This window comes from Triticum dicoccoides, chromosome 3A (assembly GCF_002162155.2).
Source record: "Triticum dicoccoides isolate Atlit2015 ecotype Zavitan chromosome 3A, WEW_v2.0, whole genome shotgun sequence".
Lineage (NCBI taxonomy): Eukaryota > Viridiplantae > Streptophyta > Magnoliopsida > Poales > Poaceae > Triticum > Triticum dicoccoides.
In genome coordinates, this window is record NC_041384.1 from 478,298,158 (window position 1) to 478,322,522 (window position 24,365).

General features: G+C 44.0%; 1 protein-coding gene across 1 annotated transcript; it reads left to right on the forward strand.

The window, feature by feature from the left end:
- The first annotated feature begins 5,523 nt into the window (after positions 1–5,523).
- LOC119268657 (cytidine deaminase 1-like) lies at positions 5,524–6,897 on the forward strand. The gene has a single exon (XM_037550340.1). It carries the CDS (start codon positions 5,691–5,693, stop codon positions 6,621–6,623), a length of 933 nt encoding a protein of 310 aa, XP_037406237.1. The 5' UTR covers positions 5,524–5,690; the 3' UTR covers positions 6,624–6,897.
- The last annotated feature ends 17,468 nt before the right edge of the window (positions 6,898–24,365 follow it).

A 24,365-nucleotide genomic window follows, 5' to 3' on the forward strand; every position in this document is an offset into this window, starting at 1 on the left:
CTTTTCCTTCTCATGAAGGGGGAAAGGGGGAAAGGAGAGGGAATAGGAGAAGCAAAGGGGGGTGGTGCCCCCTTCCCTAGTCCAATTCGGCCTCATCCCTTGTGGGGGGCGCACCAGCCCCTTATGGGCTGGTTAGCCTCCCTCCTATGGCCTATATCTTTCCCCGAGGTGTTTCGGTAACCCCTCCGGTACTCCGGTATGTACCCGATACACTTTGAAACCGTCCCGGTGTACGAATACTACCTTCCAATATATCAATCTTTACCTCTTGACCATTTCGAGACTCCTCGTCATGTCCGCGATCTCATCTGGGACTCCGAACAAACTTCGGTCACCAAAACACATAACTCATAATACAAATCATCATTGAACGTTAAGCGTGCGGACCCTACGGGTTTGAGAACTTTGTATACATAACCGAGACACATCTCCGGTCAATAACCAATAGCAGAACCTGGATGCTCATATTGGTTCCTACATATTCTACGAAGATCTTTATCGGTCAAACCGCAATAACAACATACGTTATTCCTTTTGTCATCGGTATGTTACTTGCCCGAGATTCAATCGTCGATATCATCATACCTAGTTCAATCTCATTACCGGCAAGTCTCTTTACTCGTTCCGTAATGCATCATCACATAACTAACTCATTAGTCGCATTACTTGCAAGGCTTATCATGATGTGCATTACCGAGAGGGCCCAGAGATACCTCTCCGATACTCGGAGTGACAAATCCTAATCTCAATCTACGCCAACCCAACAAACACCTTTGGAGACACTTGTAGAGCATATTTATAGTCACCCAGTTACGTTGTGACATTTGATAGCACACAAGGTGTTCCTCTGGTATTTGGGAGTTGCATAATCTCATAGTCAAAGGAATATGTATACGTCATGAAGAAAGCAATAGCAATAAAACTTAACGATCATTATTCTAAGCTAACAGATGGGTCTTGTCCATCACATCATTCTCCTAATGATGTGATCCCATTATCAAATGACAACTCTTGTCCATGGTTAGGAAACTTGACCGTCTTTGATTAACGAGCTAGTCTAGTAGAGGCTTACGAGGGAAACGGTGTTTTGTATATGTATCCACACATGTATCAAGTTTTCGGTTAATACAATTCTAGCATGAATAATAAGCATTTATCATGATATAAGGAATAACAACTTTATTATTGCCTCTAGAGCATATTTGCTTCACATTTTTCCCCAGCCTGTGTCCCAGGAGGGCCTATCCCCGACAGTTTTTGGGTCGTGTGGGAAGGACCCCCCCTATCGCTCACACTCACTTGGCGACGGTTCCAAATGTCGTCGCAAAAAGGGGTTAAAAACCGTTTGTATAGCACCTCGTTGTACTAGTGCTCACTAGCATAATATAGAGTTCAAAGTTTAGTAACCATACATTAGAAGAGTCTAAGAGGAAGTTATCATCATAGCTCACTAGCATAATATAGAATTCACAACTTAGTATCCATAATATAGAATTTAGTAACCACCATGTTTGCATTAGGTATTACAACTAAGATAAGTAGATCTATGAAATATACCAATAACATCATTAGCTTCCATGTCGTGTTATATATATGGGCCTAATATATGCTTAAATCCACTTCATTCCTCTAGGATGAGCTTGATCTTTTTGCTGCCATGCCCAACTTTTAGCAGGTCGCCAGTCAGAAACTCCACCTTCTTCTCTTGAATAAAATCCCTATCCTCCTTGACCTCCTTCATGGTCTTCCTGGTGTTCCCGATGATATTTTCCTAAAAAGAAAGGATAGACCTTTGCTCCTTTGCGAGCTTCTTCATCTTCACCTCCATCTTACACTGCTCCTCTACGTGTTCCATCTTTTTCTTCACATCTTTAGCTGACTTCTCATAGTCCATCTACTACCCCTTTTCATCTTGCCATTCAAATAACTTGCCAACTTCTGCAACAAGATCACTATACTAATTGCACAGGAACTAATTATGCATCTTAAGCTTGGCTAGCTCTCTCTCATAAGCCTATCTGTTAGTCACCCTATGTCAGTTACTTTATTTGGGCTGCTAAGTCTTTCTTGTAGATTTCAGAAATAAAGAGGACCTTCTTAATCCTTCGTGCTCCACACCCGCCTCACTGGACCTATCCATTCGAGGTCTCTCCTCTAATCCCCTCATGAAACATCTCCCAAAGTTTTGTCACACACCTTTGTAGTATGACGGTCCATGGCCCATCGACCCAATCAACCACTCTATAGTCTAGAACTCCCTGTAAATAATAGTTGAATTCACATCACAATTTCAATGTGGTACAACATTAAGATTTAACAACTACACACTGACAAAGTATAGATAACTACACTTTGATAGTACAATCCAGATTCACTTAACTACAAACTCAACTTAAACAACAATATTTAATTAAATTTAGATTTCTTCAACTACTAACTGGACTTTAGTAGTAGTAAGATTATCTTAAATTCAGTTGCATTAAACATCTCCCAAATATTCAGTTAAATTAACAACTGCAAAGTCCAGATAACTGCACATTGATAGTACAATTTAAATTCACTTAACGACAGACTGAACTTGAACAACAACATTCAATTAAATTCAGGTTCACTTAACTACAGACTAAACTTTAACAACAACAAGATTTAGTTAATTCAGTTAGTATTTACTACAAAATGAACAAGACTCAGTGAAATTCATATAACTAGTCAGTACACGGATAACTACACAGTGAAATGAGATAGCTACATACTGAAACTGCAATCTTTTTATTAACATCTTCAACAAAAAGATTCAGTTAAATTTAGTTACAAAGCAAAGTATTAAAACAACAAAGCAAGGAAAAATTGCATGCATAGCACAACCATAAAATCTTCTCTCATTGTCTATGCCATCAAAAGAAACACATTCTTAGCTCTGGCCTGGTGAAGCTTGCACCCACAATGGTCTTAAGGTTCTCCTCCATTGACAAAATCTAAATTAACCAACAAATCGATCCACTTATGATGGATTTGGACGCAACCCTCGGCTCCCATATCCAGCCCCTACCACGTCCTCCGCCATTCCTCAGCCTCTGACAACCTCCGTCGGCCAAAATCGAACTCGATAACCGATGATCGTTAGATCCATCTCCCTGTCTCTGCACCGTTGGATATCATGTTTCAATTGCTCTCCAAATTTTAGGGCACTAGTCCTAAGCTTTTCTAGTGCACAAAACATTTCTCTCTTCTATCCTCAAACTATTTGGGACTCCAAATTTTACATCATCTATTGCAAATGCTCTATGGGCATCTCCAACGCTGACACGTAAAACAGACATGTATCCGTGTGCGATGCGTCCGCGGATAGTGATACGGGATCCGACCATCCAATTTTGCCCCATACATTTCAAAGCGATTTTGACCGAACCAGACATTTTCATGCGGATCGGATGATTTTCATTTAAACCATACCACATTCATTTCATTTTCAGCATATTTGATGAAAAAACGCCTCTAGACCCTAATCTACTCTAATTCTTCGCCGGCGCCTATTGTCCAAGTCCTTGTTGTTCCCTTCCGCACCCATGCCCGACAGTCGCGGGACCTGCGACGTCAAGGTGTGGTCTTCAACGAGAAAAATGTAGGACATGGACCCGGCCTTCGCTGGCGGAGGTGAGGTTAATGATGGACGTGGACGTGCCGGTCTTTTGGTCATAGTGGCGTGAATGCTGTACAGTTGGCGACGCAAACGACACGTAGTTGTTGGCGTTCTCTTCCGCGAAGGCTTGCACCGCCTCTGTGTTCGAGGGCGTCACGATCGCGGTGTAGCCGGCGCGAGCGCGCTCGGCCTCATACAAGGCCCGTTGCTCGACGACGAAGTTGGGGTTCTCCGTGGGCATTGCCTACTTGCTCGCGAACTCGCTGTAGATTTGGCCATCCACCAGCCAGTGACACGCGAGGAGGGAGAGGTTGTACCACTGCTCCTCTTGCACCTGCCAGAACGCCGACACTGGTTGCGGCGTCGACTGCTCCTCCGCTATGATGGCGTGAAAGTACGCACGTTCGTGCTCCATGGCCAAGCTAGCATGGAACAACGCGGGCAGGGGAGTCAGCTCGTGGTTGGAGGCCCTCTCCATCGTTGGGTCGTCGTCGGAGGTTCTGTTGCAATGCCCTAGAGCTTGCGATCATGGTGGAGGTGGTGCATGAAGGAGGATTTAAAGCAGGACGTGGTGTGGTGCAGTTTGTGTTGGGTGTGACCGCATTTAAATAGCGGATGCCGGCCAGGCAAAGCAGCGGGTTGTGTCAATGAGGACGCCGGAGTGGATTTCTCGGCTCGCGTTCTGGTTTAATGTTAGTAGGCGGACAAATGGGTAGCCTGTTTGAATGCAACAGATATCCGCCTACTCCAAGTAGAAATCGATGCTCTCAGGAGGCATGCCGCTTCAATGCCGACACTAGTGAAAGGTCGTACCTGCTTTGAGAGCAAGTACAATAGTGGGCTTATAGCCCGCTTACGTGGCACTTTTGTTTATGTGGAGAAAAGATATGTGAAAAAGTAAGGGGAGTAGGCTTTCATGCAAGAGCCCAGCTATATGTGTTCCTAGGCAAATACAATTAATGTGAAGAAAGAAAAAGAGAGAAGATAGAAAAAGATACTAATGTAATAACCAACCTAAAAAAAAGAGACCAACCCAAGGGCTAACCTTCGTTGGCATTTTTTTTATAGGAGAAACTCCGTGAGCACCTGCATCTGAACCGGGACTCGAACTCGGATGGGCTGGCAGCAACCCCAGCTGCCCAGCCAACGGGTCAACACCCCATCCTTAATGTAATAACCAAGCTTATAGCCCACACTATTATATGAGTGAATACGAATGATGACTATATATGACATGAAAGTTTCATATAGCGAGCAGCTGGCTATACTATTAATCATGCTGTGAGGCTACATCCTACATGAATGCGTCGCGCCGCTGGAGCGGCCCTGACGGGCAACTGCTTCGACTTCGCAAATCAAGGTCTTGAGCGGCGACCGCTTCCACTTCTGTAATCGTACTTTGCAAATTTTAATTAGAATGAGATACAAGATTTAACAGGTCAAGGTCCATAAAATCCAACGCCTTCCACTTCTCATTTGGTACAGGCTAGCAATTGCGGGATCCTTGGGATCAGCTGATTGAACATCATCTGTCATGATTGACCAATATCTTGAAACATTGTTCTTTTTTTTAGCACACATGTAAATAGCTTTTAGAAAAGAAATGGATTAAGATCGAGTTGGCTACCTTGATTTGAAACCATCTGATGACATATTGTCTCGGATTTAATTTTGTGATCCTCAGCTAGCAATACTTGTGTGGCCACTTGCCATCCAAACCACTTTCGTTCAGCTGCAAAAGATTGCACCATGACACGTCCAGCGGACGATAATTATCTGTGCCCATCGTTGCAAAAGACTGAAAAGAGAGAAAGGAAGCGAAGCCCTGGCAAAAGAGAAAAAACAGCAACAACAAAGCAGACGGATGTGTGTCCGTTATAAATACCCACACGCTACCACCACCGAGTTTCCCCCTCCCCCGCTCTTCCTCTCCTCCACTCTTTGAGGAAACATCCAAGCGCTCCCTCCATCTCAAGCGGCCAAGTACGATTATACAAGGCAGGAAAAAAAATCATAGAGTGACAACACAGTTTCGAGTTAGATCTGAGCAATGGGGGAGGAGAGGATGACGGCGAAGCCCGAGGCCGTCGAGCTGCCAGGATTTGTGATGAGCGCCGACGAGGCGGAGCGCGCGGCCGCGGCGGCCGGCGTGGAGACGGTGGAGGACCTGCTGCCCCTGCTGATCCCTTCCGCGATGCGGCGCGCGCGCCCCCCGATCTCGCGGTTCCCCGTGGGCGCCGTCGGGCTGGGCGAGAGCGGGCGCGTCTACGCCGGCGTGAACCTCGAGTTCGTCGGCGCCCCTCTCTCCCAGGCGGTCCACGCCGAGCAGTTCCTCATCGCCAACGCCGCTGCCGCCGAGGAGCCCGCGCTCCGCGCCATCGCCGTCTCCCACATGCCCTGCGGCCACTGCCGGCAGTTCCTCCAGGAGATCCGCGGCGCCGCCGGGATCCGCATCCTGGTGACCTCCGACGCCGCCGACGGCTGCGCGGCCGAGTGGCGCTCGCTGGCGTCGCTCCTGCCCCGCCCCTTCGGCCCCCACGACCTCCTCCCCAAGGACGCCCCCCTCGTCCTCGAGCCGCACGACAACCGTCTCGGCGATCCCGTTGACGCCGCCGCCAATGGCTTCGCCGCCGGCGACCTGGAGGGGCGCCTGAAGGATGCCGCGGAGGCGGCGGCGCGCGCGGCGCACGCGCCGTACAGCGGGTGCCCGTCGGGGTTCGCGGTGGCGGACGGTGAAGGGAAGGTGTACGCCGGGGGCTGCCTGGAGTCCGCGGCGTACAACCCGACGCTGGGCCCCGTGCAGACGGCCATCATTGCGATGATTGCCGCCTCCGGCGGCTCCGCCGGCGATGTGGTGGCGGCAGCGCTGGTAGAGAAGGAGGGGGCGGTGGCGGCGCAGGAGGCGACGGCCAGGGTCTTCCTGGCCGCTGTGGCGCCGCAGGCGAGCTTCCACGTGTACAAGTACAGGTCGTCCGATGTGTGATGCGCGCCTCTGGTGGTGAGAGCAGCAGGCGAGATCGGACGAGATAATGTTCATAATCTTCAAGAAAGAATAATATGACGGGAAATAATCTTGTGCAGATGGGTGAGCTGTAAATTCCACATGGCGCTCGTGATTCGCTGATGGGACACCGAGAGCCGGGGCCTACTTACCATTCTTGTGTTCATGTGTGTATTATTATGAGGAAAATATAATACTCCTAGAAGTAAAAATTCTCTGAACGGTGCCGTAATAAACAGGTGGAGTATTTCTTGGACGGAAGTAATGCGTTGCTTCTCCTTCCCCGTCTCTTTCTACGTCGTTGTTTGAACGAATTACACACTAGAGCTCACGACTCTTGTAGGATACATAAAAAATACTCTAAAAAAATAGCTAGAATGAAGTGCATCGCGGGACCTGTTGTGGTCACCGCCGATTATCCAGCCAATCAGGCATTTGGCCCACTTGTTCCTTGCAAGTCTCAAACACACGATCGATAGATCGATCGCTTTACGAACTTCTCTTGGTGGGGCTGAGCTGTAGGCAGTTGGTTGCCACGGAGTACAGCAAGGGTGTATGTATATCAGCGTCAGATTAGGTAAGAGTCCAAACGTGCAATCACAGCAGCCAAAGTCTACTCCTGATTAGATGACGCAGAGGGCAATCATACAATCATAGTCAAGTCTATCTTAGAGGAATACCGTAGCAATTCCGATAGTATCATTTTCCCGGAACAAAGTCGGTATCCTTTTCCCGGAGAAAACAACAGCCTGTGTGTGCAATAGAAAGCTATGGTGTGCGAGCACTCCATTAAATCAATGGGTCTATTTAGGACACATCTAGATGTGACATAGTTATGTCACATCTAACCCGATCTTCAATGTTTGTGGTCTATTTTTTTTGTCCCAGCTTATTTTTATGTTCTTTGTTGCTGTTTTATTTGTGGAAGGTTAGATGTGACATTCTTAAAAAGTATCTAGATGTGAATTAGACAAATTGTAAATCAATCAGTCACGGCAAACCATTCTTATAAATACTCCTACATAAATAAATTAGCAGCCACCGGATTTTGACCGCGCCCCCGTCTTTGCTCTCGGCGTGTTGAGCGTCCTTGTCCTGACGGGCCTAAATGGTCGCTTTCTGACGGTTATGTAAGCGGTAAGCTTGTGCTGGACAGCTGCAGCCAGCCAACAAGAAGCATGTTTCTCTCGCCGGGCATAGTCCTTCCTGCACGCCAAGTATTTGGGCACGCAGCTTGTGCAAGGCAGGGGGAAATCCGCACGTAGGAGCCGGAGTTTGTTCCGTGCTTAACTCTCTTGTTCTTCCCGAGCGGACGGGTCCTGGAATGGAAGGTGAGATCATGTGCCGGTTGTTCGACAGCATTATTATGGTTATGGGGCAAGTCCAACTTGCTACTATGTAAAGTAATGGGAATCTTTCTTTGATCTAATCGACCGTCACGTCATCAGTATAAATAGCAAGCCTAGCTAAAAATGTACCACCGTCCTTCCTACTTGCCGTTGTTCCTTGTTGGTTGTCCCGTAGCCATGGACGGCTCAGAGTGGAAGCTGCGGTCTGCTAGGTAGGACATCAGCCAAGCATACCCTTTTCCTGTGTTTGTGTTCACCTCGGCTCACAGCAGCTAAAAGGAATACTGGTTCGCCGTACCTGCACACCAGTGTGAAGGCTCTGATGACCGACAGATTTCTAGGGTGATCATGTGTGTCCTAAATCGTACTGGCGAGAGCATCTACACTCAGACGTCTCAAACCGGCCACCGGCAGATTTTTAGGGTGATCATGTGTGTCCTAAACGTACTGGCAAGAGCATCTACACTCAGGCGTCCCAAACCGGCCACAAACGCCTCCGGAGAAGGGAGAGCCGCTGCCGGAGCCAATCGAGGTGGCGGGTTTGGAGGAAGAGGAGGCGTAGCAGCCTGCTCCAGAGTTCATCATGGCGGAGGCAGAGACAGAGTTCGCCGTCGCCCAAACCGTGGAGATGGCGTGGCAGAGGCCATCCTAGAGTCCATCCAGGATGAAGCCTAGAGGTCAATCGGCAGTTCCTTCGGCAAAAGTAGGCGGCGTTCGACGCGTTCTTCGTCGAACTTGACGTGGAGATATAGGAGGAGGACGCCGGAGCGGAGCAGCCGGAGGCATCGGAGCTGCAGCTACCGCCCATGTACCCGCAGCCGGGCACGAAGATTGTTGACATCTCCAATGAGGAGTAGCTACGTAGTACGTAGGTTTTTAAGTTTGCATGCTTTTGTATGGATATGAGAATCCAGTATGAGTTGTCCGGATGCAGTTGTGCTGATTTGGGCTGCCCGCGGACGTGCCCGGGCGCGTCCGCTGGTGTTTGAGGGGCCATATTTGTCATATCCATCTGTAGATGCTCTGAAATGACACCTGTTTAGGGCATCTCTAACGGTGGCCCGCAAACCGCCCGCGTCCGTTTGGACTGCGCAGTCCGGACCGCGGAAGCAATCCAACGCGGTCCTGTATCTCCTGCAAACCGGAGACAAACGTGGGGGGCTTTGCAGGAGTCCGAACACGCGAAACGTCGCTCTCTGCCCCCTGGCCCACCCAGAAGGACAGTGGAGCCCGCACTTCTGGAGCATCCTGCATTATTTCCGCACCAAAATCCCCCACTCTCTTCTTCCATCCCTGCCGCTCTCCATCCAATTCCCGCTCTTTTCTCCCAGTCTCGACTTCCTTCCGCCGCTGACGCATTGAACTTGTCAGAGATGGAGCCGATAGAGCTGCCGGAGGATCCGAGCATCATGCTCGCCTGGAAGATCAGTTCGGCTACGCGGCAAACTCACTGCGTCAAAGCAAAGGCCGTAAAGGAGGAGAAGCTCAAGAAGCGGTTGGCCGCCGGTGGGCCTGGTGGTGGCATTGGGTGTGGAGGTCATGGCGGACGCCGCCAGACGGGCGCGCCCACAATACAGAGGACGGCGTGGTCGGAGCCTTACAAGCCTCCGTACTACATCTTGGCGAAGAAGGAGGAGGCATGCGTGAAGCACTCGAACATCAAGGAGGACAAGAAGGAGGAGAGGTTCAAATTGTTGATGGAGGTGACGGACAAGAAGCTCAAACTCGAAGAGAGGAAGGCCGCACTCGAGGAAAAGAAGGTGAAGATCGCCGCCAATGCGAAGGAGGCCAAGATGTTAACCTTGAATGTGGACTCTTTGGATGCGGACGGAAGAATCATCGTGCAATCCGTCCACTACCAAATGTTGCAGCGGCAGAAGATCAGTTGGCGGCGGCGCCACAAGAGGCGTACACGGACGCGGAGGATGCCTACGCCGCGGCGACAACACCACCTTGATCGGGGAGGAGACGGCTGGGATTACCGGTCCGACAGGGCAAAAATGCACGGATTGCCGGAGTGATGTTCTTTTTATTTGAGCATGTAAAAACTAAGCATACTTGCCTCTTTTTGGTTGTAATTGGGCATGCGATCCAGCGCTAGTGTGTTCCGGCGCGCTGTGTGGATTGGAGTACAATTGGATTTGAATTTGCTGATGCACATATACAAGATAGCGTTGGATGACGACCTTCTGTATTCGTATTCATGGACTTGGCCCCCTTGTCCAAGGACGGATACGGAAGAAAATTTGCGGGTCGCTGGTCCAGATGTCCTTATAAGGCTAGTCATAGTGGGAGTAATTTAGCAAGTAACATAGCGCAGTCGAAGACGAGTTTGGTTATGTGGCATGTATTCAATGAGGAGAGATGTGTTTAGAGTAACATAATACAGTATGTTACTGTAACATAGCGCTTCCCAAGAGAAGATGAGTTTAAAAGTTAATAAATGAAGCCATCTATGACACTACTATTATATTACTTTACACTATGGAGGTAATAATTTAGAGTAGTGTCATATGCATGACACTAGTATAAGTTACTCCACACTATGACCAGCCTAAAGCATTTACATTTCTATGTGTTGTACATAGATTAAATGTGATGATAACCCTCGTCGTCTTACTTCCTCGGTACAATGAGAAAGACTTTACTATGGTCATTATGTTAAAAAATGCACACATAGCATAATTGAGCATGGTTCTAATGGTTAGGCTGGCCATAGTGAGAAGTATCTCGCGTGTTTGGTTGCTCGCATTAGGCCCAGCCAGGCCGCCCGGAAAGAAAACTGGCTATTTGGTTGCCTGGCCCGCAACAGAATCTTGGCCCACACGAACTTTAAAGCAATCCTTAGCCAGGCCCGCTAGGAACACCCGAATTGGCAGTTTCTAGTGAGCCAGACTTGAGCGATGCAGAGGAGGGGGAACACGACGCTAACCTCCTGCGAGCAGGGGGATGGTGGGAGCTCACACGCGTCTCCGAAAAAGTGGCGGGATGGTTTCATGTCACCACCTGCCGATTCGGTTGCCCTATATAAGCAGAGTGAACGCAGCGGCAAAACTCCCGCCACCATTTCCCCTCTCTCCAGCTTTTCCTCCGACGCGGATTGATACGTCTCGAACGTGTATATAATTTTTATTGTTTCATGCTATTATATTATCAATTTTGTATGCTTTATATGTAATTTTATATTATTTTTGGGAACTAACCTATTAACCTAGTGCCTAGTGTCGGTCTTGTTTTGCCTATTTTATTGTTTCACAGAAAAATAGTACCATACGAAGTCTAAACGCGGTAAAATTTTACGATGATTTTTTCTAGGCCAGAAAGGACCCTGGAAGCTTCGGGAGAAGGCCAAAATATATACAAGTGGGCCACAAGCTCACATGGCATACCCCTATGGGGCGCCACCTGAGCTTGTGGGCCCCTTGTAGCTCCATTTGCCCTAATTCCACTTCTACAAATTTCCTAAAATCTCAAAACCGCCAGAGCGAGACCCGAAACAATTATTCCGCCACCACAAGTCTCTGTTGTTCCGCAATCCCATCTGGAGGGCTTCTACGTCAACCTTGATGCACCTCCGATGATGTGTGAGTAGTTCATCACAGACTTTGGTTCCATAGGGATTAGCTAGATCTCTCTCTCTCTCTCTCTCTATCTATCTATCTATCTATCTATCTATCTCTCTCTCTCTCTCCCCGATCTTCAATACAATGTTCTCCTCAGAGTTTTATTCCATGTAATCTTCTTTTGTGGTGTGTTTGTTGGGATCCGATGAATTGTGGGTTTATGATCAGATTATTCGTTGAAAGTAATTGAGTCTTTTTTGAACTTTATTATGTGTGATCGTTATAGCTATGTAATGCTTTCCGATCTATGAGTTTTCTTTGGCCAATTTGATGAGTAGATCTTCAGTGGAAGTGGTGCATAGTAGTAGGTTCAATCTTGCAGCGTCCTCACCTCGTGACAAAAGGGGTAGCGAGGCACATATTAATGATTGCAAACATATGAGGCTATGCATAGTATCGAGTCATGGGCAAAACTATGTGCTGCAGTATTTGCCAAGTTCAATAGGAATAAGTATTCCATGCTCATGGATGCGTTTTTTTCTACTCCCTCCGTTTTGAACTAAAACCACGAGAAGAATTATGGAACGGAGAAAGTGTTCAGCAAACATGTTCAATAGATGAGTATGCTCTTGCTTTTAAAGAACACATGCACAAGATACTTGTGTACAATCCTGCATATGGTGAAACATTATTTGTGAATCATTAAATAGTAGGGTCAAAACCTGAGATACGTGCCTCATGTTAAGTTATAACATCCCTTTATGGTTGGTCTGACCTATGCTTTTGTTCAAATGCATGAAGCTCTATTGGTTGAAGGCATTGCACATCAGTCCATCAAAGTGGAGTACTTCTAGAAGCACAAGCAGTATATCCAGTTGAGCGTAAACCTTAAGAACGAGGGCGATTGTCTGACAAGGTCGATTATCTTTGAGTTCAATGTTGTGCTAGCGGGTAATTGTCACATCCCTAGTGTGTGGTAATGTATTAGCCTAGCTAAACATGAATGCATCATGTTTAAATTTCTTTATTCCTGAATTGAGGGAATTCAAAGCCCTAGAAGATATTTTTAACAAGATTCAAAACCCAAATCTTTTCAATGAACCCAAAATGCTCTTCTTTAATATTTGATATTTTTTGGCAAGAGTTATGGCTGAAACCAAAAATCATGAACATTTTTAAGGTATTGTTTGGGACTTTGAATTAAATCAATATGGTATTTGATTTAGAGTTATAATTCTCTATAAAAGATTTATAAGTCCCTTTTTTTGAAACTTTTTGTGTGGCTCTGAATAAATCCCTTTAGTCCACACATAAATTTCCAGAATAATAAAAAATGATTTGATGTTCAATTAAAATAAAAGTAGAATCAAATAAATAGAAAACAGAAAGAATAAAGCAAAAACAGAGAGAGTTACCTGGTGACCAAGCTGGCCGGCCCAGCCCACGAGGGGCAGGGTCGAATTCCTCCTCATGCTAGAAGGACGTGCGTGTGTGGCCGCAATGTTGGGGAACATTGCATGAAAACCAAAAAAATTCTACGCACATGCAAGATCTATCCATGGAGATGCATATCTACGAGAGGGGAGAGCATCTACATACCCTTGTAGATCGCTAAGCGGAAGTGTTTATCAACGCGATTGATGTAGTCGTACACCTTCACGATCCGTCCAGATCAAGTACTGAACGTACGACACCTCTGCGTTCAGCACACGTTCAGCTCAATGATGTCCTCGCTTCTCGATCCAGCAAGAGAGGCGAAGTAGTAGATGAGTTCCGGTAGCACGGCGGCGTGGTGACGGTGGTGAAGAACAATCTCCGCAGGGCTTTGCCAAGCACAACGGAAACTATGACGGACGATAACTAGAGGGGGCAGGGTTGCCGGCACACGGCTTGGTGAATCTTGATGTGTTCCGGGTTCTAGCCCTGCCCCTCTATTTATATATTGAGCCCTGGGGTCATTTCTTGGAGAAAGAGCCTCCTCAAAGTCGGTTTGGCACGCAAGGCAAGAGTCATTCTCGGACTCCAGGACCAGGCGCCAGGGTCCTCGGCGTCTGGCCCCAGACGCTAGTCCGCCCCCTGGCCTCCACAAAACTCCTTTTGCATCTTCCTAAAGCCTCGTGGACTTTACCCCTTGGCCCAAATAAAGTGTTATTGTACCCAAACATTTCGGGAAACATCAGAAACCCCTTCCGGTGAATTCCGGAACCCTTCCGGAGACCAAACACTATTATCCCATATATCAATCTTTACCTCCAGACCATTCTGGAGCTCCTCGTCATGTCTGTGATCTCAACCGGGACTTCGAACAACATTCGGTCACCAACATACATAACTCATATAATACTATATCGTCAATGAATGTTAAGCGTGCGGACCCTATGGGTTCGAGAATGATGTAGACATGACCGAGACGCTTCCCTGATCAATAACCAATAGCGGGACCTGGATGCCCATATTGGTTCCTACATATTCTACGATGATCTTTATCGATCAAACCTTTATGACAACATACGTAGTTCCCTTTCGCCTGTCGGTATGTTACTTGCCCGAGATTCGATCGTCGATATCTCCATCCCTAGTTCAATATCGTTACCGACAAGTCTCTTTACTCGTTCCATAATACGTCATCTCGTAACTAACTTCTTAGTCACTTTGCTTGCAAGCTTCTTGTGATGTTGTATTACCGCGAGGACCCAGAGATACCTCTCCGATACACGGAGTGACAAATCCCAATCTTGATCCATGCCAACTCAACAAACACCTTCGAGGATACCTGTAGAGCATTGATACGTCTCCAACGTATCTAAAATCTATGAAGTATTCATGTTGTTATATTATCATTCTTAGATGTTTTACAATCATTTTATAGCAACTTTATATCATTTTTTGGGACTAACCCATTGACCCAGTGCCCAGTGTCAGTTGCTATTTTTTTCTTGTTTTTTACATCGCGGGAAATCGATATCAAACGGAGTCCAAACACCGTGAAACTTTTTGTGGATTTTTATGGACCAGAAGGCATCCAATGGGCCAGAGTAGCACTTGGGGGTGCCCCGAGGGGGGCACAACCCACCAGGGCGCCTGGGGGCCCAGGCACGCCCAGGTGGGTTGTGCCCACCTCGGTGGCCTCCCGCACCCCCTCTTTACCCTATAAATTGCCAAATATTCCAAAACCCTTGGGGGTAGTCCTAGATCAGAATTTCCTCCACTGCAAGCCTTTGTAGCCACGAAAAACCAATCTAGACCCCGTTCTGGCACCCTGTCGGAGGGGGAAATCATCACCGGTGGCCATCTTCATCATCCCGGTGGCCACCATGATGAGAAGGGAGTAGTCCACCCTCGGGGCTGAGGGTTTGTACCAGTAGCTATGTGTTTAATCTCTCTCTCTCTCTCTCGTGTTCTGAGATGTCACGATCTTGATGTATCGCGGGCTTTGTTAATATAGTTGGATCATATGGTGTTTTCCCCTCTCCTTCTTGTTGTGATGAATTGAGTTTTCCCTTTGAGATTTCGTTTTCATCGGATTGAATACTTTTATGGATTCGAGAGCACTTGATATATGTCTTGCATATGAATACCCGTGGTGATAATGGGGTATTATATTTATTCACTTGGTATATGTTTTGGCACTCAACTCGCGCATTCCCGAGGTGACATTGGGGTAATCTATGCATAGGTGTTGATGCACATTCTTGTCTTTGTTTCTCTGGTAGAAATCTAGGGGCACTCTTTGAGGTTCTTTGTGTTGGATTGAGTATTATGAATCTGAAATTATTTGGTGTTATTTTAGTACGAACTCTTGGATAGATCGATCGGAAAGAATAGCTTTGAGGTGGTTTCATACCCTACAAACAATTTATTCTTATGTTCTCCGCTAGATAGGAACTTTGGAGTGATTCTTTGTTGCACGTTGAGGGATGGTTATATAATCCAATTATATTAGCATTCTTGAGAGATTGAACTAGCCAAAGTACGGACCCTAGGCCTCATTGTCAAACATTGCAATACCATTTGTGCTCTGTTTTATCAATTGTTACCTTGCTGTTTTTATAATTTCAGATTACAAAAACCAACATCTACTATCCATATTACACTTGTATCACCATCTCTTCACTGAACTAGTGCACCTATACAATTTGCCATTGTATTGGGTGTGTTGGGGACACAAGAGACTTTTTATTATTTGGTTGCAGGGTCGTTTGAGAGAGACCATCTTCATCCTACACCTTCCACGAATTGATATACCTTAGGTCATCCACTTGAGGGAAATTTGCTACCGTCCTACAAAACTCTGCGCTTGGAGGCCCAACACGAGTCTACAAGAACAAGTTGTGTAGTAGACATCAAGCATCTTTATGATCACCCAGTTACGTTGTGACGTTTGATAGCACATAAGGCATTCCTCCGGTATCCGGGAGTTGCATGATCTCATGGTCGAGAGGATATATATTTGACATTAAGAAAGTAGTAGCAATAAACTGAATGATCATATGATATGCTAGCGAATGGGTCTTGTCCATCACATCATTCTCCTAATGATGTGATCCCGTTATCAAGTGACAACACCGTCTATGGTTAGGAAACCTTAACCATCTTTTGATCAACGAGCTAGTCTAGTAGAAGCTCACTAGGGACACAATATTTGTTTATGTACCCACATGTTCTTAAGTTGCCCTGCTAACCTATCATTAGCTCCTACGTTTTTCCCATCTCCCCCTTTCGTTGGTTTTATGGACGAATTATTCACAACACTTCAGATTTTTGAACTCGATGAAACTAAAATTGAAACTAAAGTAGTGGTATACAAATATTGATTCTCTCATGAAGTTATCCATCCACAATGTTAGTATCTTGTATAAAGAGAGCATCAATCTGCAAGGAACGATTGGGAAAATTCATCTCCTTATTTTGGTGGATTTAGGGAGTTCCTATAATTTCACCACTTAAAAGTCAATGGAGCAGCTTTAGTGTCTTGCGGATCAGTTACATATCGCCTCAGTTAGTTGCAGGTGGTGGTACACTCACATGTACTAAACAAGTTCTTTGCTTGCAGTGGTGGTGACAAGGACATTGTTTTACCACCTCTCTAAAGATCTTACCATTGGAGAACTATGTTATCATTCTGGGTATGAATTGGTTCGAAACAATGAGCCCTATGTGGGTTGATTGGCACAAAAATTAATGGGATTCAAGTACGATGGCAGTAGAATCACATTAAGATGAATCAAATATAATATGAATGTTTATAATATTGTGTTAGGGAAGGATTTTAAATGGTTATTGCACAACGATGCAATAGATCACATTATGCAACTCGTTCATATATCTGAATTGTCTACTATGATCATGAGTCCATTTTGTCTTCTCTAACTTCATTACCACCCCTCATAACTTTCCACCATCAAATTCCCCTAATCCCAGGCTCCACTCGAGTGAACATCAAACCATACATGTATAATACTATGTACAAGAATGAGATGTAACAACAAATCACTACCATTAGCTGTAGCTGTTTTGCTTCTCCCTTGTTGCTGGTCAATAAGAAAGATAGTACTTGGTATTTTTCTATTGACTACATCCATTTGAATATTATTACAGTGGAAAAAATACCCAATCCCAGTTGTGGAGGAACTTATGGATTGACTTGCTTGTGCATAGTGGTACACTAAGTTGGACTTGAGAGCTGGGTATCACCAAATCAGACTGGTGCCTGCAGAAGATCATAAAAGAACTTTCAAAGCTCGTCATTGCCTTTGAATTTAAAGGTATTCCCTTTGGTCTCACCGATGACCCAACCACTTTTCAAGATGCCATGAATGAGGTGTTTGCTCCATTACCAAAAAAGTGTGTTCTCGTGTTTGTAGATAACATCCCGATTTACAGTCCTAGCTTGGAGACTCATGTGCAACATCTGGCAGAAGTGTTTGTCATGTTGTTTGCGAACTAGATCTATGTCAAACTTAGTAAATGTTCTTTTACTCTGCAAGAGATTGGATATTTTGAACATATTCTAAGCAAAGATGGGTTAAGGACCGATCTAGGACAAGTCACAACAGTGCAAGAGTGGCATGTACTAACTTTGTGAAACTATTGAGTGAGTTTTTGGGACTCTCGGGTTATTAGACGAAGTTCATTAAACATTATGGAATTATCAATAAAAGTTTGTCTAATCGTTTTAAGAAAGATGTTGTGTTTGCTTGGGCAGCTACAATATATGGTGCATTTTAGCAACTCAAACAAGCTCTCTTATCTATACCTATCTTGGCACTTCCAGACTTTACACAACATTTTACTGTGGAAACTGACGCCAGTAACACATGTGTTGGTGCTATGTTGATGCAAGATGGACATCAAGTTTCATATCTCAACAAGGCATTAGATCCCTCTCACCACATATGAGAAGGAATGTTTACATGTGCTTTTGACAGTGGAAATACTCTCTACATCATGCACCTTTTGTCATCAATGTTGACCACATAAGTTGGGTACGCTTTCAAGATCAGAAGTTCTCCAACATTATGCAGCAAAAGGGCTAGGCTCTAGTTACAATGTTATCTATAAGAAAAGACAAGATAACACTGCAACATATGTTCATTCTAGAGTAGCTAGTTCTACTGAACTCGCGTCCCTATCCTTCTATACACCATGGTGGCTAGAAGTGATAGAGGAAGGGTATTTATACCGTCAACATGCCAATGATCTTCTGGTCTAGTTAAGTGTAATGGGATCCATTGACGAAGGGTTTGAATTGCATCAAGGGGTGATCAAACGCAAACGTAGGCTCGGGTTGGGTGATACGTCTCCAATATATCTATAATTTATGAAGTATTCAAGCTATTATATTATCCATCTTAGATGTTTTATATGCATTTATATGCTATTTTATATGATTTTTGGGACTAACCTATTAACCTAGAGCCCAGTGTCAGTTTCTGTTTTTTCCTTGTTTTTGAGTTTTATAGAAAAGGAATACCAAACAGAGTCCAATTGACGTGCCAATTTTTGATGATTTTTTATGTACCAAAAGAAGCCCCCGGAGTAAAAGAGTTGGGACAGAAGAGTCCAGGCTGTCCACGAGGGTGAGGGCACGCCCTACCCCCTTGGGCGTGGGCCCCTATCTCGTGGACGGTTCGGAGACCCCCCTGACGTGAAACCAACGCCAAAAATTCCTATAAATACAGAAACCCCTAGAAAATAACCTAGATCAGAAGTTCCTCCGCAGCAAGCCTCTATAGCCACGAGAAATCAATCTAGGCCCTCTCTGGCACCCTGCTGGAGGGGGCCATCATCACCAGAGGCTATGGAGGAGGATCCCGGAGGGGCCATCATCACCACGAAGGCCAAGGACCAGAGTGAGAACCTCTCCCCATCCAAGGGGAGGCCATGGAAGAGGAAGCATGCTACCTCTTGAGCACTGCGTTGGATTTCCTTGAAGAGGAAAGGACGATGCAGCAAAGTAGCGTAAGTATTTCCCTCGGGTTTTGAGAACCAAGGTATCAATCCAGTAGGAGGCTACGCGCGAGTCCCAAGTACCTGCACAAAGCAAATAACTCCTCGCAACCAACACGATAAGGGGTTGTCAATCCCTTCATGGTCACTTACGAGAGTGAGATCTGATAGATATGATAAGATAATATTTTTGGTACTTTTGTGATAAAGATGCAAAGTAAAATAAAAGCAAAGTAAAAAAGCAAAGGAAATAACTAAGTATTGGAAGATTAATATGATGAAGATAGACCCCGGGGCCATAGGTTTCACTAGTGGCTTCTCTCAAGAGCATAAGTATTTTACGGTGGGTGAACGAATTACTGTTGAGCAATTGACAGAATTGAGCATAGTTATGAGAATATCTAGGTATGATCATGTATATAGGCATCACGTCCGAGACAGGTAGACCGACTCTTGCCTACATCTACTACTATTACTCCACTGATCGACCGCTATCCAGCATGCATCTAGAGTATTAAGTTCATGAAAACAGAGTAACGCCTTAAGCAAGATGACATGATGTAGAGGGATAAATTCATGCAATATGATAAAAACCCCATCTTGTTATCCTCGATGGCAACAAGACAATACGTGCCTTGCTGCCCCTACTGTCATTGGGAAAGGACACCGCAAGATTGAACCCAAAGCTAAGCACTTCTCCCATTGCAAGAAAGATCAATCTAGTAGGCCAAACCAAACTGATAATTCGAAGAGACTAGCAAAGATAACCAATCATACATAAAAGAATACAGAGAAGATTCAAATATTGTTCATAGATAATCTTGATCATAAACCCACAATTCATCGGTCTCGACAAACACACTGCAAAAAGAAGATTACATCGAATAGATCTCCACAAGAGAGGGGAGAACATTGTATTGAGATCCAAAAAGATAGAAGAAGTCATCTAGCTAATAACTATGGACCCGAAGGTCTGAGGTAAACTACTCACACTTCATCGGAGAGGCTATGGTGTTGATGTAGAAGCCCTCCGTGATCGATGCCCCCTCCGGCGGAGCTCCGGAACAGCCCCCAAGATGGAATCTCGTGGATACAGAAAGTTACGGCGGTGGAATTAAGTTTTTGGCTCCGTATCTGATCGTTTGTGGGTACGTAGGTATATATAGGAGGAAGGAGTACGTCGATGGAGCAGCAGGGGGGCCACGAGGGTGGAGGGCATGCCTGGGGGGTAGGCGCGCCCCCTACCTCGTGGCCTCCTCCTTTGTTTCTTGACGTAGGGTCCAAGTCTCCTGGATCATGTTCGGTGAGAAAATCACGTTCCCGAAGGTTTCATTCCGTTTGGACTCCGTTTGATATTCCTTTTCTTTGAAACCCTAAAATAGGCAAAAAAACAGCAATTCTGGGCTGGGCCTCCGGTTAATAGGTTAGTCCCAAAAATAATATAAAAGTGGATAATAAAGCCCAATAGTGTCCAAAACAATAGATAATATAGCATGGAGCACTCAAAAATTATAGATACGTTGGAGACGTATCAAGCATCCCCATGCTTAATTCCTGCTCGTCCTTGAGTAGGTGAATGATAAAAAAGATAATTTTTGATGTGAAGTGCTACTTGGCATAATTTTAATGTAATTCTTCTTAATTGTGGTATGAATATTCAGATCCGAAAGATTCAAGATAAAATTTAAATATTGACATAAAAATAATAATACTTCAAGCATACTAACAAAGCAATTATGTCTTCTCAAAATAAATGGACAAAGAAAGTTATCCCTACAAAATCATATAGTCTGGCTATGCCCTATCTTCATCACACAAGGTGTTTAAATCATGCACAACCCCGATGACAAGCCAAGCAATTGTTTCATACTTTTGACATTCTCAAACTTTTTCAATCTTCACGTAATACATGAGCGTGAGACATGGATATAGCACTATATGTGGAATAGAATGGTGGTTGTGGAGAAGACAAAAAGGGAGAAGATAGTCTCACATCAACTAGGTGTATCAACGGGCTATGGAGATACCCATCAATAGATATCAATGTGAGTGAGTAGGGATTGCCATGCAACGGATGCACTAGAGCTATAAGTATATGAAAGCTCAACAAAAGGAACTAAGTGGGGTGTGCATCCAACTTGCTTGCTCATGAAGACCTAGGGCATTTTGAGGAAGCCCATCATTGGAATATACAAGCCAAGTTCTATAATGAAAAATCCCCACTAGTATATGAAAGTGACAAAATGAGCGACTCTCTAATATGAAGATCATGGTGCTACTTTGAAGCACAAGTGTGGTAAAAGGATAGTAACATTTTCCCTTCTCTCTTTTTCTCTCATTTTTTGGCGCTTTTTTATGGCATCTTTTCTTTCCCCCTTTTTTTATTTCATTTTTCGTCCGGAGTCTCATCCCGACTTGTGGGGGAATCATAGTCTCCATCATCCTTTCCTCACTGGGACAATGCTCTAATAATGATGATCATCACACTTTTATTTTCTTACAACTCAACAATTACAACTCGATACTTAGAACAAAATATGACTCTATATGAATGCCTCCACCGGTGTACCAGGATATGCAATGAATCAAGAGTGACATGTATGAAAGAATTATCAATGGTGGCTTTGCCACAAATACGATGTCAACTACATGATCATGCTAAGCAATATGACAATGATGGAGTGTCTCATAATAAACGGAACAGTGGAAAGTTGCATGGCAATATATCTCGAAATGGCTATGAAAATGCCATAATAGGTAGGTATGGTGGCTGTTTTGAGGAAGGTATATGGTGGGTGTATGATACCAGCGAAAGGTGCGCGGTATTTAGAGAGGCTAGCAATGGTGGAAGGAAGAAAAGTGCGTATAATCCATGGACTCAACATTAGTCATAAAGAACTCATATACTTATTGCAAAAATCAACAAGTTATCAAAGCAAAGTATTACGCGCATGCTCCTATGGGGATAGATTGGTAGGAAAAGACCATCGCTCGTCCCCGACTGCCACTCATAAGGAAGACAATCAAAAAATAGATCATGCCCCGACTTCATCACCTAACGGTTCACCATACGTGCATGCTACGGGAATCACAAACTTTAACGCAAGTATTTCTTAAATCCACAACTACTCAACTAGCACAATTTTAATATCACCATCTTCATATCTCAAAACAATTATCAAGCATCAAACTTCTCATAGCATTCAACACAATCATAAGAAAGTTTTTACTATTCTTGAATACCAAGCATATTAGGATTATTTAAGCAAATTACCATGCTATTTAAGACTCTCAAAATAATCTAAGTGAAGCATGATAGATCAATAGTTTCTATAAAAAAATTCCACCACTGTGCTCTAAAAGATATAAGTGAAGTACTAGAGCAAAACTATATAACTCAAATGATATAAGCGAAGCACATAGAGTATTCTAACAAATTCCAAATCATGTATGGCTCTCTCAAAAGGTGTGTACATCAAGGATGATTGTGGTAAACTAAAAAATAAAGACTCAAATAATACAAGACGCTCCAAGCAAAACACATATCATGTGGTGAATAAAAATATAGCTCCAAGTAAAGTTACCGATAGAAGTAGACGAAAGAGGGGATGCCTTCCGGGGCATCCCCAAGCTTTGGATTTTAGGTTTCCTTAGATTATCTTGGGGGTTCCATGGGAATCCCCAATCTTAGGCTCTTGCCACTCCTTGTTCCATAATCCATCAAATCTTTACCCAAAACTTGAAAACTTCACAACACAAAACTTAAAGTAGAAAATCTCGTGAGCTCCGTTAGCGAAAGAAAACAAAAGACCACTTCAAGGTACTGTAATGAACTCATTCTTTATTTATATTGGTGTTAAACCTAATGTATTCCAACTTCTCTATGGTTTATAAATTATTTTACTAGCCATAGATTCATCAAAATAAGCAAACAACACACGAAAAACAGAATCTGTCAAAAACAGAACAGTCTGTAGTAATATGTAGCTAGCGCAAGATCTGGAACCCCAAAAATTCTAAAATAAATTTCCGGACGTGAGGAATTTATCTATTAATCATATGCAAAAATAATTAACTAAATATCACTTTTCAAATAAAAATGGCAACAGTTCTCGTGAGCGCTAAAGTTTCTGTTTTTTACAGCAAGACATCAAGACTTTCCCCAAGTCTTCCCAACGGTTCTACTTGGCACAAACACTAATTAAACACAAAAAACACAACAAAAATAGATGCTAGGTAACTTATTTAGTACTAAACAGGAGCAAAAATCAAGGAATAAAAATAAAATTGGGTTGCCTCCCAACAAGCGCTATCGTTTAACGCCCCTAGCTAGGCATAAAAAGCAAGGATAGATCTAGGTATTGCCATCTTTGGTAGGAAATCCATAAGTGGCTCTCATAATAGATTCATAAGGTAATTTAATTTTCTTTCTAGTAAAGTGTTCCATGCCTTTCCTTAACGGAAATTGGAATCTAATATTTCCTTCCTTCATATCAATAATTGCACCAATCGTTCTAAGGAAAGGTCTACCAAGAATAATAGGACATGAAGGATTGCAATCTATGTCAAGAACAATAAAATCTACGGTACATAATTCCTATTTGCGACAATAAGAACATCATTAATTCTTCCTATAGGTTTCTTAATAGTGGAATCTGCAAGGTGCAAGTTTAGAGAGCAATCATCAAAATCACGGAAACCTAACAAATCACACAAAGTCTTTGGAATCGTGGAAACACTAGCACCCAAATCACATAAAGCATAGAACTCATGATCTTTAATCTTAATTTTAATAGTTGGTTCCCACTCATCATAAAGTTTTCTAGGGATTGAAACTTCCAACTCAAGTTTTTCTTCATAAGATTGCATCAAGGCATCAACGATATGTTTAGTAAATGTTTTATTTTGACTATAAGCGTGAGGAGAATTTAGCACGGTTGCAAAAAGGAAATACAATCAACCAAAGAGAAATTTTCATAATTAAATTCGTTGAAATCCAAAATAGTGGGTTTAGCAACATCTAGGGTTTTAATTTATTCAATCCCACTTTTATCAAATTTAGCATCAAGATCTAAAAACTCCGAATTTTTGGAACGCCTTGTAGATAAAGGTGGATCATATTTAGTCCCATCATTATTAAGATTCATATTGCAAAACAAACATTTAATAGGGGACACATCAATAACTTTTAGGTCTTCATCTTTATTTTCATAGGAACTAGAAGAGCACGCTCTTATAAAGGCATCTTTCTTAGCACGCATCCTAGCGGTTCTTTCTTTGCACTCATCAATGGAAATTCACATGGCTTTGAGAGACTCATTGATATCATGCTTAGGTGGAATAGATCTAAGTTTCAAAGAATC

What these genes read in the sequence shown, in the direction of transcription:
- LOC119268657 (XM_037550340.1), top strand. Translation starts at nt 5,691, where the DNA reads ATGGGGGAGGAGAGGATGACGGCGAAGCCCGAGGCCGTCGAGCTGCCA.